General features: G+C 39.6%; 1 protein-coding gene across 1 annotated transcript in view; it reads right to left on the bottom strand.

Annotated features, from left to right (window-relative positions):
• The window catches only part of LOC311077953 (uncharacterized protein), a gene marked incomplete at its 5' end in the record, with an annotated part of 66,377 nt that overhangs the window by 25,252 nt on the left and 27,582 nt on the right, over positions 1 to 13,543 (bottom strand). The window contains 2 exons of the mRNA XM_084106599.1: positions 1,519 to 1,575; positions 1,660 to 2,037. Of these exons, the coding sequence (XP_083962725.1) occupies positions 1,519 to 1,575; positions 1,660 to 2,037 (435 nt within the window). The remainder of the gene's footprint in view (positions 1 to 1,518; positions 1,576 to 1,659; positions 2,038 to 13,543) is intronic.

Below are 13,543 nucleotides of genomic sequence, written 5' to 3'. Positions count from 1 at the left end.
CTGTAGAATCACAACAATAAAACTAAATGAGCATATTACCTCACAATAAACCTCACACATAATCAACGAGTTAAGCCACTATATGATGATTATATTTTTATCATCAATCAGCTTATAGCATCTGATTATATTTTCTCTTGCTGTTCTCGCCATAACAAACAGACACAGCTGCCAGAGGAAAACTAATGTTAAAAAGACAAGAGCCTGACTAAAGCACACACTGATCGCCACAATGGTAACATCAAATCAAACTATTACTTTCAAATAAGTAACCAACATCTAAACCTCTGTTAATTCTTAATAAGAGCTTCTGTAGACGTCTGACAGAAATAAAGTCAGTCTGGTTAGTAATAAGTGAAGCTGGTAATGCTGTTTGTGGAGTTGTTTAATCAGATCTTGAGAGATTTAATGTATTTTATCTTCAGTTGATTTCATCCAAGGCTGTGGCTGGAAGTAGTTCTTGTGTTTCTCTTTCCTTCAGTGATTATGCTTGTTAACAGCAGGTGTTCATCAATAATGCACACTCATTATTCAATCACTTGATTATCTCATTACCTCCAACACTGATTAAGTGTTACATTAAACAGCCTGTAGTGTGCACACTAAGCAGTGTTCATTTCATCTGGGCAAACCCATGTGGGGCCTACATGGAAACTGGGTGCAAAACTGGCTGGGCCCCAGTTAGATAGCCCAGGTCAAACCCATTTGGGCCCCACATGGCTGTGCTGGCTGGGAGTCTACCCTAAATGACCGCAGCGACCGTTACACAAGAGCCAGACAGCAGCCGCTGACCTATCTAATATCAGCACAAATAAGTTAACATAACGTTAGTCATATATAATGATGGTGGCCGTGGGCTTTTTTTTTTTTTTTAATTAACGGGCTCGTCGAGGTCGACCCGTTCGGCAGATTTACCTCAGCTCGACGAATATGCAGTCCGTTTTCAAACCGACGACTACTTCAACGCAGAATTATGACGTTTTTCGCGTATCAATGACGTGCGGGTCGGATACATGCGACCTGGCCGTTCAGACTGAAGTCGCATTTCAAAAGATCGGATACGTATCGGATTTGGGACCACATACCCAAGTGGCCTGGGTCGCATTTGAAAAGATCGGATCTGTGTCGTTCAGACTGTCATGAAAAGATCAGATACAGGTCGCATAGGGGCAAAAATATCGGAATTGGGTCGTTTCAGCCTGCAGTGTGAACGTAGCCATAGACTTGTAGAACCATTCGTTGTGTAATGTTTGCAACTTCACTTCATTGCCTGTAAGAGTCGCCAACGGACAAAAACAATGAGAAATGTACGTACGCCAGACATGAAATTGGCGTGGAGGAACGCACATTCTCGCGTTAATTTCACTGTTAGTACATACGACCGTGAGCGTGAAAGCTGGCGTACGCAAAGTTTTTGTGCGTACGCAAGACTGATACATGAGGCCCCTGATCTGTAGCCTACACACATTAGAAAACACTCAGAAAATAAGCCAATAGAGACACAGTGTGTAACATTACCAGGTGAGATAGCCACTGGTGTGACAGTTGTAGGGCTGGTGTTAATGCTGCCAGTGTCTGAAAGTTTGGATGAATAGTGATTAATGAACAGAGACACAAATATCAAGAGTGTGTAGAAAGAGCTCATGTGAATATAATTACCTGCACAGTATGCAAGATTACAGTAAGTTGTTCTAACCAGCTCATAGACATAATAATCGTCTGGACAGGCTTTGACTTTAATGGGAAAAGATCCGTAAGCGCAGCAGTAACTCCCATCATTACCGCAGACATCTCGAGTGACGACTCCATCTGTTACTGTTGGGTGTCCACCACGGATCCACAGTGCGATAACAGTGCCACAGCTGGACCTCTCAACACACGTGTCTGGGATATGAGCGCTCATGTTGTTAATGAAGAGACGATACCAGCCGCTCCAGGAGACAGATGCGTCACACTTGGAGTTATTGTAATGTAAGCCATGTGTATTATTGATGGATCTCCATGTATCGTTCAGCACAGTGTAGGTGTAGCAGGGGTCTGCAGAGAGATTAACTTATTAAAATATATTAAGAAATTAACAAGTTTTACTACAAAACATGTTTTACTACAAAATGTAACCAAAAGTGCAGCTTTAGACATTACTTTTTCTTCTTCTTCTTCTTCTGCTAATTCGGAGCGATTAATTTCGATCCACAATATTTTTTCAAATGCATTTATAGGATTATTTAAACATCAATGCGTCTTAAAGAAAAATACATTTTAGACAAATGACCTAACATTGCCAGGTTTTCAGCGGGGATCATTGGTCATAAACTAATATTAAAGTAACAATCTGACATTCAGTTTCCTCAATATTTCATATGCAAATAATAAAAAAAATAACTAAATGATTTCACTAAAACAGCAGTATTCTATTTTACAGAAAATAAGTGAGTTTCTCCACAGCATGTGAAGTGTTTTATTCCACACAGCAAAATCCCCAGTGTTAAATTAACACTCCTCAGTGTACATATGTGTCCACACTACAGAGTGTTAAAATTAACACTGAAGCAGTGTTGAAGTTAATGAGATAATTAAGTGATTAATTAAGTGATGATTGGCCATTAGTGGTGACACCTGATGATAACAAGCAGACTCACTGAAGGAACGAGAAACAAGAACAGAAAAAAGAGAAACACAAGAACTACTGACTTTGAACCATTATTGCACTTATTATTTTACCAGTTTGACTTTATTTCTGTCATACATCTACACGCAGTCTTATTTAGATTTAACAGAAGTTTAGATGGTAATGTTTTATGGAATATTTCGTTTCATGTCACCATTATGGTGGTCAGTGTTTGCTTTAGTTGGGCTCTTGACCCTTTACTTTTTAACATTAGTTTTTCTTTGGCTGCTCCAACTCTGTGTTTATAAAGCATATGTGTTGTGGCAAAAGAAACTATGATTTGGGCTGTGTTTCCTGAAAGCATTGCAAGCCTAATTTGATCGTACAAACCATTTGTTGCAGTTGGTCTGAGATCAAATTAGGCTTAAAATGCTTTTGGAAATGCAGCCCTGGTTATGATTCGATGCTAAAATTACTAGTGACCTGATTCAATGATGGCACCTATTTTGCTATTGTTTTGTTCTGACTTTAGTAGCTTGTTTTGTGATGTTCAGAGTTGATCTGTTTGTCACTAGTTTGTTTATTGTCACCATTGTTGAGATTCATATGCTGATTCTTGATGTCTGTGTGTTTAAACACAATAACTTCTTTGCACAAAGTATTTTCAAAATTGTTCATATTGCTGTTGGATCTCAAACTGTAGAATCTCAGAGCTACAATCACCAATACTAAAACGAGACATCAAGTATATAGTCAAAGATTTAGACTCTGAATGACATCAGTGAATCTGGTCACTACATGATGATAATGTCATTATCATCAAAACATATTGTGAGCAGGTCATGGTTTCTCTTGCAGTAACAAATGTGCTTTATAAACACAATGATGGAACAGTCAGAGAAAAACTAATATTAACAAAATGAAAAGGGTCAACACATTTGCAGCAGCAAAGAAAGCTAAAGAGAAATGAGAGTAGGTGATGATGGTTACCTGTTGATGGTTATGTAATCATAATGCTATTGTCTGAGTCACTGATGTAATTTGTATAACAAATTTGATTTGTTCAATTGATATATTAATATCCTATAACACAGGGTTTTTATATTATAAAAATTATATTACTGCGGCATGAGATCAAGCAGTATTATACAGATCAGTTAAAATATTTTACCAAACATGAGAACAAAAATTTTACCTATAGTGTGACATACAGTTATCAACAATCAGCGTATGAATCTCAACAATGGTGACAATCAAAAATATTCTGATAAACTGATCAACTCTGAACATTACAAAAAAGCTACTAAATGTCACTACAAAAACAACAGCAAAAAATAAAAGCAAATATTTAAAATTAAACAAAATAATAGGACAATTCAGCTGCATAATTTATTTATGTTGCAATGCATGCTGGGAGTTTTGTACTATGCTGGTACCCAGCATGCATTGCAGCAAGGTACTTGTGATTGTCACCATTGTTGAGATTAATACGCTGATTATTGATGTTTGTTATAGTAGATTAACGTTTAGTGCTCAAGTTTATAAAATTATTCTAACTGATTCTTCTAGTACTGCTGTATCTCATACTGCAGTAACACAGGGTTTGTGATGTGAACATTTTAATGGAACAACACAATTGTTAGACTTGAAAAGCATCAGTGGAGCAGGATACTTCGTGATGATTATAAAACCATCAACAGGAAACCATCATCACCTGACCTCATTTCACTTTTGCTTTCTTTGCTGCTGCAAATGTGTTTGACAAACCCACTGTCACAACAGTCAAAAAAGGCATATTATATAATTAGAGTTAAGAACCCAACTAATGGAAACACTAATCACTGTTATGGTGACTTAAAATGAAACACAAGAGTTAAACCTCTGTTAATTCTCAATAAAACTTTTGTAGACGTCTGACAGAAATAAAGTCAGTCTGGTTAGTAATAAGTGAAGCTGGTAATGCTGTTTGTGGAGTTGTTTAATCCTCCTCTGCTGAGATCTTCACAGATTTAATGTCTTCTTTTCTCTTCAGTTGATTTCATCTAAGGCTGTGTCTGAAGTCAGTTGTAGTTCTTGTGTTTCTGCTCGTCTCTTTTTCTGTTCTCTTCTTTCTTCAGTGATTCTGTTTGTTAACAGGCTTATTAAGGCTGAGATGACTCCATATTTAATATACACAGATTTTTGGCTACAATAAGGTCCAGTTCTGGTTTATTTCTTTGCTCTTGGCTGACATGTGACATTGCTATGCACAGAGGTGTAAAGTCCAGGTTCAGAAAGTAAAAGTCCTCCTCAGTATTTTGTTCCAATCACCTGGATTTGCTAATTCAGACAGCAGAGAGAACTAATTAGTGAAATCAGCTGACTGAGTTCATGGGTGGAATAAACTATGGCAGGACTTCTACTTTCTGACCCCTGGACTATACAACTCTGCTCAGGATGGACAGATTCGACACATGCGCACTCCGACTGCACCAGTCCTATAGAGGGCAGTGTAGTCGTGACTCGTGTCAGCTACAAGACCTCTGCTCTGAAGGACAAAGAAGAAGAAAAGGTGTGTGTTCCACTTCCGAAGATACACAACCTCAATTTGCATATTGCTCTCCGCTGTGTGTGTGTGTGTTCTCTGCCCCACTAAACATTGGACGTCGGATAGACGTGCAGATCATGTCTATATTGGGTCCGTCGGTCCATGACCAATTCTGGACATCTATTCGACGTCCAGAGGTGGAAAGTCCAGGGGTCAGAAAGTAAAAGTCCTGCCATATATTTATTCCACTCATGAACTCACACAGCAAAAACTCCAGTGTTAAATTAACTCTCCTGGGAGTTTATTTGGCTCCAGACTCAAGAGTGTTAAAGGTAATGAGATAATTTAGTGATTGATTGAGTGATGATTGAGCATTATTGAAGACACCTGATGTTAACAAGCAGAATCACTGAAGGAGAAAATCTCTTTTTTTAAGTTGCCATTATGGTGATCAGTGTTTGCTTTAGGCAAGGCAAGGCAAGGCAAGGCAAGGCAAGTTTATTTATATAGCACATTTCATACACAATGGTAATTCAAAGTGCTTTACATACTATTAAAAATAATCAGAAGAAATAAGAATATACAAAAACAGTTTAAAATAAAGAAACAAGAAAGAACTAAAAATAATTAAAACAGTTTAGAATAAAGAACAGTTTAAAATAAAGAAACGAGAAAGAACTAAAAATAATTAAAACAGTTTAGAATAAAGACTAAAATAAGACACAGTATAAACAGTCGGACAAACAGTGACACAGTGCTCATTCATTAAATGCAAAGTTAAACAGATGTGTTTTGAGTCTGGATTTGAATGTGACTAATGTAGGAGCACATCTGATCTCCTCTGGAAGCTGGTTCCAGCTGCGGCTGGCATAATAGCTAAAAGCAGACTCTCCTTGCTTAGAGTAAACTCTTGGAACTTCTAGCTGATGTGATCCTAATGATCTGAGTAATCTGTTGGGTTTGTATTCCGTGAGCATATCTGCAATGTATTGAGGTCCTAGGCCATTGAATGATTTATATACTAGTAATAATACTTTAAAATCAATCCTATAAGTAACTGGCAGCCAGTGTAATGACCTGAGGACTGGTGTGATATGATCATATTTTCTGGTTCTGCTAAGAATCCTGGCTGCAGCGTTCTGTATGAGCTGCAAATGTCTTATGGTCTTTTTGGGAAGGCCAGTGAGGAGTCCATTACAATAATCCACCCTGCTGGTGATGAAAGCATGCACTAGTTTTTCTAAGTCTTGATTGGAAACAAAGCATCTAATTCTTGCAATATTTTTCAGATGATAGTATGCTGATTTAGTTATTGCTTTGACATGACTATTGAAACTAAGGTCTGACTCTAAAGACACACCAAGATTCTTGACCTGATTTTTAGTTGTTTGACCTTTAGAGTGAAGGTATGCGTTCACCTTGAGAACTTCATCTTTGTTTCCAAACACAATGATTTCAGTTTTGTCTTTGTTTAACTGTAGAAAGTTTTGGCACATCCAGCTGTTGACTTCATCAATGCATTGAAGCAGAGAGTCAATGGGGCTGTAATCATTAGGCGATAGGGCTAAGTAGATCTGTGTGTCGTCTGCATAGCTGTGGTAAGAGATTTGGTTCTTTCTCATTATTTGGCTCATTGGGAGCATGTACAGGTTGAACAGGAGTGGCGCAAGAATTGAGCCTTGAGGGACTCCGCATGTCATGGGCGTCCACTCAGACTTATGGTCACCTATACTCACATAATAACCTCTCCCATCTAAGTATGACCTGAACCATTTTAGAACTGTCCCAGAAAACCCCACCCAGTTTTCCAGCCTGTCCAGAAGTATTTTGTGATCGACAGTGTCAAATGCAGCACTGAGGTCGAGTAGAACCAGCACTGATAATTTGCCTGAATCTGTATTTAAGCGAATATCGTTTATTATCTTAATGAGCGCTGTCTCTGTGCTGTGATGCGATCGGAAGCCAGATTGAAAATTATCAAAGTATCCATTTGAGTTTAAGAATTTGTTCAGCTGGTTGAAGACAACTTTTTCAATGATTTTGCCTGTGAAAGGAAGATTTGAGATCGGTCTATAGTTGCTTAATATATTCTTATCCAGATTGCTCTTTTTCAGGAGGGGTTTGACAACAGCAGTTTTAAGGGAGTTTGGAAAACTTCCATAGAAAAGTGAGGCATTTACCACTTCTATGAGATCTGCTTCTAAACAGTCTAACACACTTTTAAAAAAAGATGTGGGAAGTGTGTCAAGGGCGCAGGTTGATGTTTTAAGGTGCTGAACGGTTTCTTTCAGAATTTTGCCATCAATTTCTTCAAAATCAGACATAGTAACTACTTTCTCAGGTTGAAGTCTGATCTGACTGACCCCAGCGCAACTCAAGGATGTGCTGATCACCTTTCTGATATTATTGATTTTCTCAGAGAAAAAGGTAGCAAACTCACTACACTTGCTGTCGGAGAGCATTTCACTGGGAATCTCGCTTGGGGGATTTGTTAGTCTGTCGACAGTAGCGAAGAGATTTCGAGTATTATTTAGGTTTCTGTTTATGATATTGGAGAAGAAAGTCTGTCTAGCTTTGCCTAGTTCCATATTGAAAGCACGAATGGTGTCTCTATAGATGTTATAGTGGATTATAAGTTTTGTCTTTCGCCACATGCGCTCTGATTTTCTGCATTGTCTTTTCATAATTTGCACTGCTGTTGAGTTTCTCCAAGGTGCTTTTTGTTTACCATTCTTCCTGACTTTCACAGGAGCAATATCATCAATTACATTTTTAACCTTTGAGTTAAAAGAATCAAGGAGAGAATCAACCGAGTCAGCAGATATGCTCGGTCTTAGGGATATGGCCTTCATAAATAGTACACTAGTGTTCTCATTTAGGCATCTCTTCTTGACAGACACAGATCTAACTTCAATGGCAGGAGAGATCAATAAATCAAAGAAAATACAGTAATGATCAGAGAGTGCGACATCCTTAATATCATTCAATGAAATGTTTAGACCCTTACTGATAAGTAAATCTAGAGTGTGTCCACGATTGTGTGTGGGCCCATGTACATGTTGAATCAGATCAAAAGTTTTTAAAACAGTATTGATTTCTTTTGTCATATTATTTTCTGCATTATCTATGTGAATGTTAAAATCTCCAGCAATAGTGAAACTGTCAAACTCTGAGGAAATTATTGATAACAGTTCTGTAAAGTCTTCAGCAAAGGCTGAAGAGTATTTTGGAGGCCTGTAAATAGTGATAAGTAAAATCCGTGGAGCACCTTTTAACACAATACCCAGATGTTCGAAAGACGGGTAATTACCAAATGATATTTGCTTACATTGATAGACATCTTTAAAAAGAGCAGCTACACCCCCACCTCTCCTTCCAGCTCTGGAGACACTCATAAAGGTAAAGTTCGGAGGAGATGTTTCATTGAGGATTGTTGCACTGCAGCTGTCTTCTAGCCAAGTTTCATTTAGAAATATAAAGTCCAGGTTGTATGTGCTTATAAAGTCATTGACTAGAATTTTATTTTTAAGTGAGCGGATGTTTAAAAGTGCTAACTTAACAGTCTTGCTTTTTGTGTCCACAATCTTAGTTTGTCGTGTGATAGGCACCAGATTAGATGGGTTTGCTGTACGGCTTTTAAAGGCCTTAGACTTTCTAACATGTGAATGAACAGATGATACAGGAACACTGGGTTCCCGCTTGTTCTGTAAACATTTGAGAAAGTTACTGTTATCACAGCGGGGACCCGGCACAAATCACTTGGAGCTGGTATTGGTTGATTTTGTAACACCTCGAGCAGACGGTGGAAGTTGTGGGCCCTGGCGTTGTGGAAGGGGCCTTAATGCTCGAGGAGGAGGAAGAGGGGGAGGGGGGAGAGGGCGAGCTGCGCCCATAGACTTTGGTGGTAGTGATGTTTTTCTGGTTGATATCTGGGGGCTTCCAGCGAATTGGGTTCCAGCATACACTAGTTTTTCCATTTTCTCTGAGAAACACATCAATGGGGATGTAGGAGATAGTGATCTCCTACATTTACTTTAGTTGGGCTCTTTTGACCCTTAATCTATTAACATTAGATTTTGTTTGGCTGTTCTATCAGAGTTATAACTCTCAGATGAACAAAGAAAAAAGTTGGTCAGGTGGTGTTGATTATGTTTCGACATAGTCATCATTTGACCTGAATCAAAAAACTCATTTAGAGAGTTAGGTTTACCTTGTTGATTACAGCAGCCTGTGATTGTACAGTATTTCTTAAAAGTTGTTCTGATCAAAAGACTTTGAAAAAGTATTTTATTTGGACACATAGAAATCAAGAATCAGCCTGTGATTCTCAACAATGGTGACAATAATAAAGCATGTTGCAGTGCATTCTGGGTGCCACCAATCAAAACTCATTCATGGCTTGATTCATGCATTGCAGTATGAAAAAATTATGATCTGAATTGTCTTAGTAATTTACTTTCCCTAATTGAATATTCTTTTTGTCACCATTGTTGAGAATCATACACTGAATCTTGATGTGTTTTTTTTTATTTGTTTTTTTGTTTTGTTTTTTATATCAGAACATTAATAAATCATTTGGATTATACTGAAAAATCTGGATCTTATTCTGTAGTATCACTGTGATGCTGTAATGACCAATATACATTTAAGTCAGAGATTCGGCTCTAAATGGGTTCAGTGATTCAGGTCAAATGATGATTATGTCAAAACATAACCAACACCACCTGATCAGCTTTTCTTGTTGTTCATCTGGCTGGTATAACTCAATTACAGCAGCCAAACTAAATATAACGTCAATAGTTTAAAACAAACACTGATCACAATAATGGTAACTTAAAAAAGAGATTTTCTCCTTTGGTGATTCTGTTTGTTAACATCAGATGTCTTCAATAATGCTCAATCATCACTCAATCAATCACTAAATTATCTCATTAACTTTAACACTCTTGAGTCTGGAGCCAAATAAACTGCCAGGAGAGTTCATTTAACACTGGAGTTTTTGCTGTGTGAGTTCATGGGTGGAATAAACATATGGCAGGACTTTTACTTTCTGACCCCTGGACTTTCCACCTCTGTCGACGTCCAAACTAGGTCCACTATTTGGACGTCCAACCATGACCCAACTTGGACATCATATTGACGTTCAACATTGGACCTTTGAACTGGGTAATTTTTTTGGACGTCATTTGGACGTCTATGACAGGTGCAGGAAATTTACATGATTACTAGGGGTGTAACGGTTCACAAAATTCATGGTTCGGTTCGATATATACGATACACTTGTGTCACGGTTCGGTTCGGTACGTTTTTGATACAGCAAAAAGAAAGAAATGCCAGGGAAATTTCCTTGATTTTTTTTTTTTATTTTTTTTTTTTTATTAAAACTAAATTCATAAAGTATGATTTTTTTTTTTTACTTTGAGCAATTCTAGAGCTATAATCTTCTTCTAAGACTCTTCTTAGGAGCATATAAAACAAAACAGCTCCTTGGAAAAAATGAAATGCAATATTGTAGTAGTTATAAACAAAGGTTTATTTTAGTTCAGATTAACATTTGAGGGCAGCAATTGTATTCATAATGTAAAAATAAAACCGACATAATGGTACTTGAAGGCATTATAGCCTACTATTCCTGCCAAACTTCCATGGGTGCACACAATAACGAGCAGTTTCGGTCCGCTTGCATTACGTTTGGCATTTGATGTTGGGCAATGTTGTGGTCGCGCCGGCGTCTCTTACATTATGAGCGCGCTTGCCACGCGCAACGCGCCTACATTTGAAATAACGAAATTTTGGTCGGCAGGAAAAATGGTCCAACGAACCGTTCAATAGCCTACGAATACGCGTATCGTTACACCCCTAATGATTACTTTATAATATTTTTATTTTATTTACAAATATCAACATTGTTATTATCAACATGATTAATACATATGAATACAGACTATTTATAATTATTTAAGATCATTTCCCAAAAACTCCATTGATCGTCTCAGCATCAGGTGATAACCATAACTGGAGACGCGTACAAAGGTGTGATGCTGTAGCTCAAACAGTTGTGTGTGTGTGTGTGTGTGTGGTCTCATGAGGAGAAGCCTAAAGAAGCCGCTGTTTTCTTTGAGCGCGATTATTGTTTGGAAAAGACTTATCTAAAAAAACACACGATCCACAGCAAGCCGACCCTGTCTCCTTCCTTCTTCCCACAAACAAACTTTTGTGGACCGACGTCAACATTAGACGTGCGGAAGACGTCGGAAAAAAGACGTCATCTGGCGTCACAGTCTGCACCTTCAGGGGAGCAAAATTGGACGTGCAAAAACGACGTAGAAAAGACGTCGTTTCGACGTGTCTATGCGCAGTGGGGCTGTGTGTGAGTGTGCTCTCCGCTGTGTGTGTGTTTTGTGCTCTCCGCTGTGTGTGTGTGTTCTCTGCTGTGAGTGTGCTCTCCACTGTGTGTTCTCCGCTGTGTTTGTGTGTGTGTGTGCTCTCCGTTGTATGTGTGTGTGTGCTCTCCGCTGTGTGTGTGTGTGAGTGTGTGTGTGCTCTCCGCTGTGTGTGTGTGAGTGTGCTCTCCGCTGTGTGTGTGTTTTGTGCTCTCCGCTGTGTGTGTGTGTTCTCTGCTGTGAGTGTGCTCTCCACTGTGTGTTCTCCGCTGTGTTTGTGTGTGTGTGTGCTCTCCGCTGTATGTGTGTGTGTGCTCTCCGCTGTGTGTGTGTGTGAGTGTGTGTGTGCTCTCCGCTGTGTGTGTGTGAGTGTGCTCTCCGCTGTGTGTGTGTTTTGTGCTCTCCGCTGTGTGTGTTCTCTGCTGTGAGTGTGCTCTCCACTGTGTGTGTTCTCCGCTGTGTTTGTGTGTGTGTGTGCTCTCCGCTGTATGTGTGTGTGTGCTCTCCGCTGTGTGTGTGTGTGTGTGAGTGTGTGTGTGCTCTCCGCTGTGTGTGTGTGTGTGCTCTCCGCTGTGTGTGTGTTTTGTGCTCTCCGCTGTGTGTGTGTGTTCTCTGCTGTGAGTGTGCTCTCCACTGTGTGTGTTCTCCGCTGTGTTTGTGTGTGTGTGTGCTCTCCGCTGTATGTGTGTGTGTGCTCTCCGCTGTGTGTGTGTGTGAGTGTGTGTGTGCTCTCCGCTGTGTGTGTGTGAGTGTGCTCTCCGCTGTGTGTGTGTTTTGTGCTCTCCGCTGTGTGTGTGTGTTCTCTGCTGTGAGTGTGCTCTCCACTGTGTGTGTTCTCCGCTGTGTTTGTGTGTGTGTGTGCTCTCCGCTGTATGTGTGTGTGTGCTCTCCGCTGTGAGTGTGTGTGTGCTCTCCGCTGTGTGTGTGTGAGTGTGCTCTCCGCTGTGTGTGTGTTTTGTGCTCTCCGCTGTGTGTGTGTGTTCTCTGCTGTGAGTGTGCTCTCCACTGTGTGTGTTCTCCGCTGTGTTTGTGTGTGTGTGTGCTCTCCGCTGTATGTGTGTGTGTGCTCTCCGCTGTGTGTGTGTGTGAGTGTGTGTGTGCTCTCCGCTGTGTGTGTGTGTGCTCTCCACTGTGTGCTGTGCTCTCCGCTGTGTGTGTGCATGTGTGTGCTCTCCCCCACATAGCAACATTGTGTCGGCCCAGATCTGGCCCACATCTGGCACACGTGGAAAGATGATCTGGCCCACATGCAGCGTGGAATTACGGCACTTGGGTGGGCCACTCCTGTTTGCCAGATCTGGGCCACAAGCAGGCCATAGCAATGCCACATCTCAGCCAAGAGCAAAGAAATAAACCAGAACTGGACCTTATCTGAGCCACAAAATCTGTGTATATTAAATATGGAGTCATCTCAGCCTGTTAACAAAAAGAATCACTGAAAGAAAGAAGAGAACAGAAAAAAGAGACGAGCAGAAGCACAAGAACTACAACTGACTTCAGCCACAGCCTCAGATGAAATCAACTGAAGAGAAAAGAAGACATTAAATCTGTGAAGATCTCAGCAGAGGAGGATTAAACAACTCCACAAACAGCATTACCAGCTTCACTTATTACTAACCAGACTGACTTTATTTCTGGCAGACGTCTACAAAAGGTTTTATTGAGAATTAACAGAGGTTAAACTCTGGTTCATTTGAAGTCACCATAACAGTGAATAGTGTTTCCATTAGTTGGGCTCTTAACTCGTATTATATCTTGTATTTTTTTTGGCTGTTGTGACAGTGTGTTTGTCAAGCACATTTGTAGCAGCAAAAAAAGCTAAAGTGAAATGAGATCAGGTGATGATGGTTTTATAATCATCATGAAATAGACTGTTTCACTGAGGTAATTTGAATCTAACAATTGTGTTGTACCATTAATATATTCTCATCACAAACCCTGTGTTACTGCAGCGTGAGGTCCAGCAATATTATAACAATCAGTTAGAAGATTTTAACAAACATGAGCATTAAAAATTACTGTTCG

Source organism: Abramis brama (genome assembly GCF_963993115.1).
Source record: "Abramis brama genome assembly, chromosome: 2".
Lineage (NCBI taxonomy): Eukaryota > Metazoa > Chordata > Actinopteri > Cypriniformes > Leuciscidae > Abramis > Abramis brama.
Note: the sequence above shows the minus strand (reverse complement) of the source record. Positions and strands in the feature narration are given on the sequence as shown.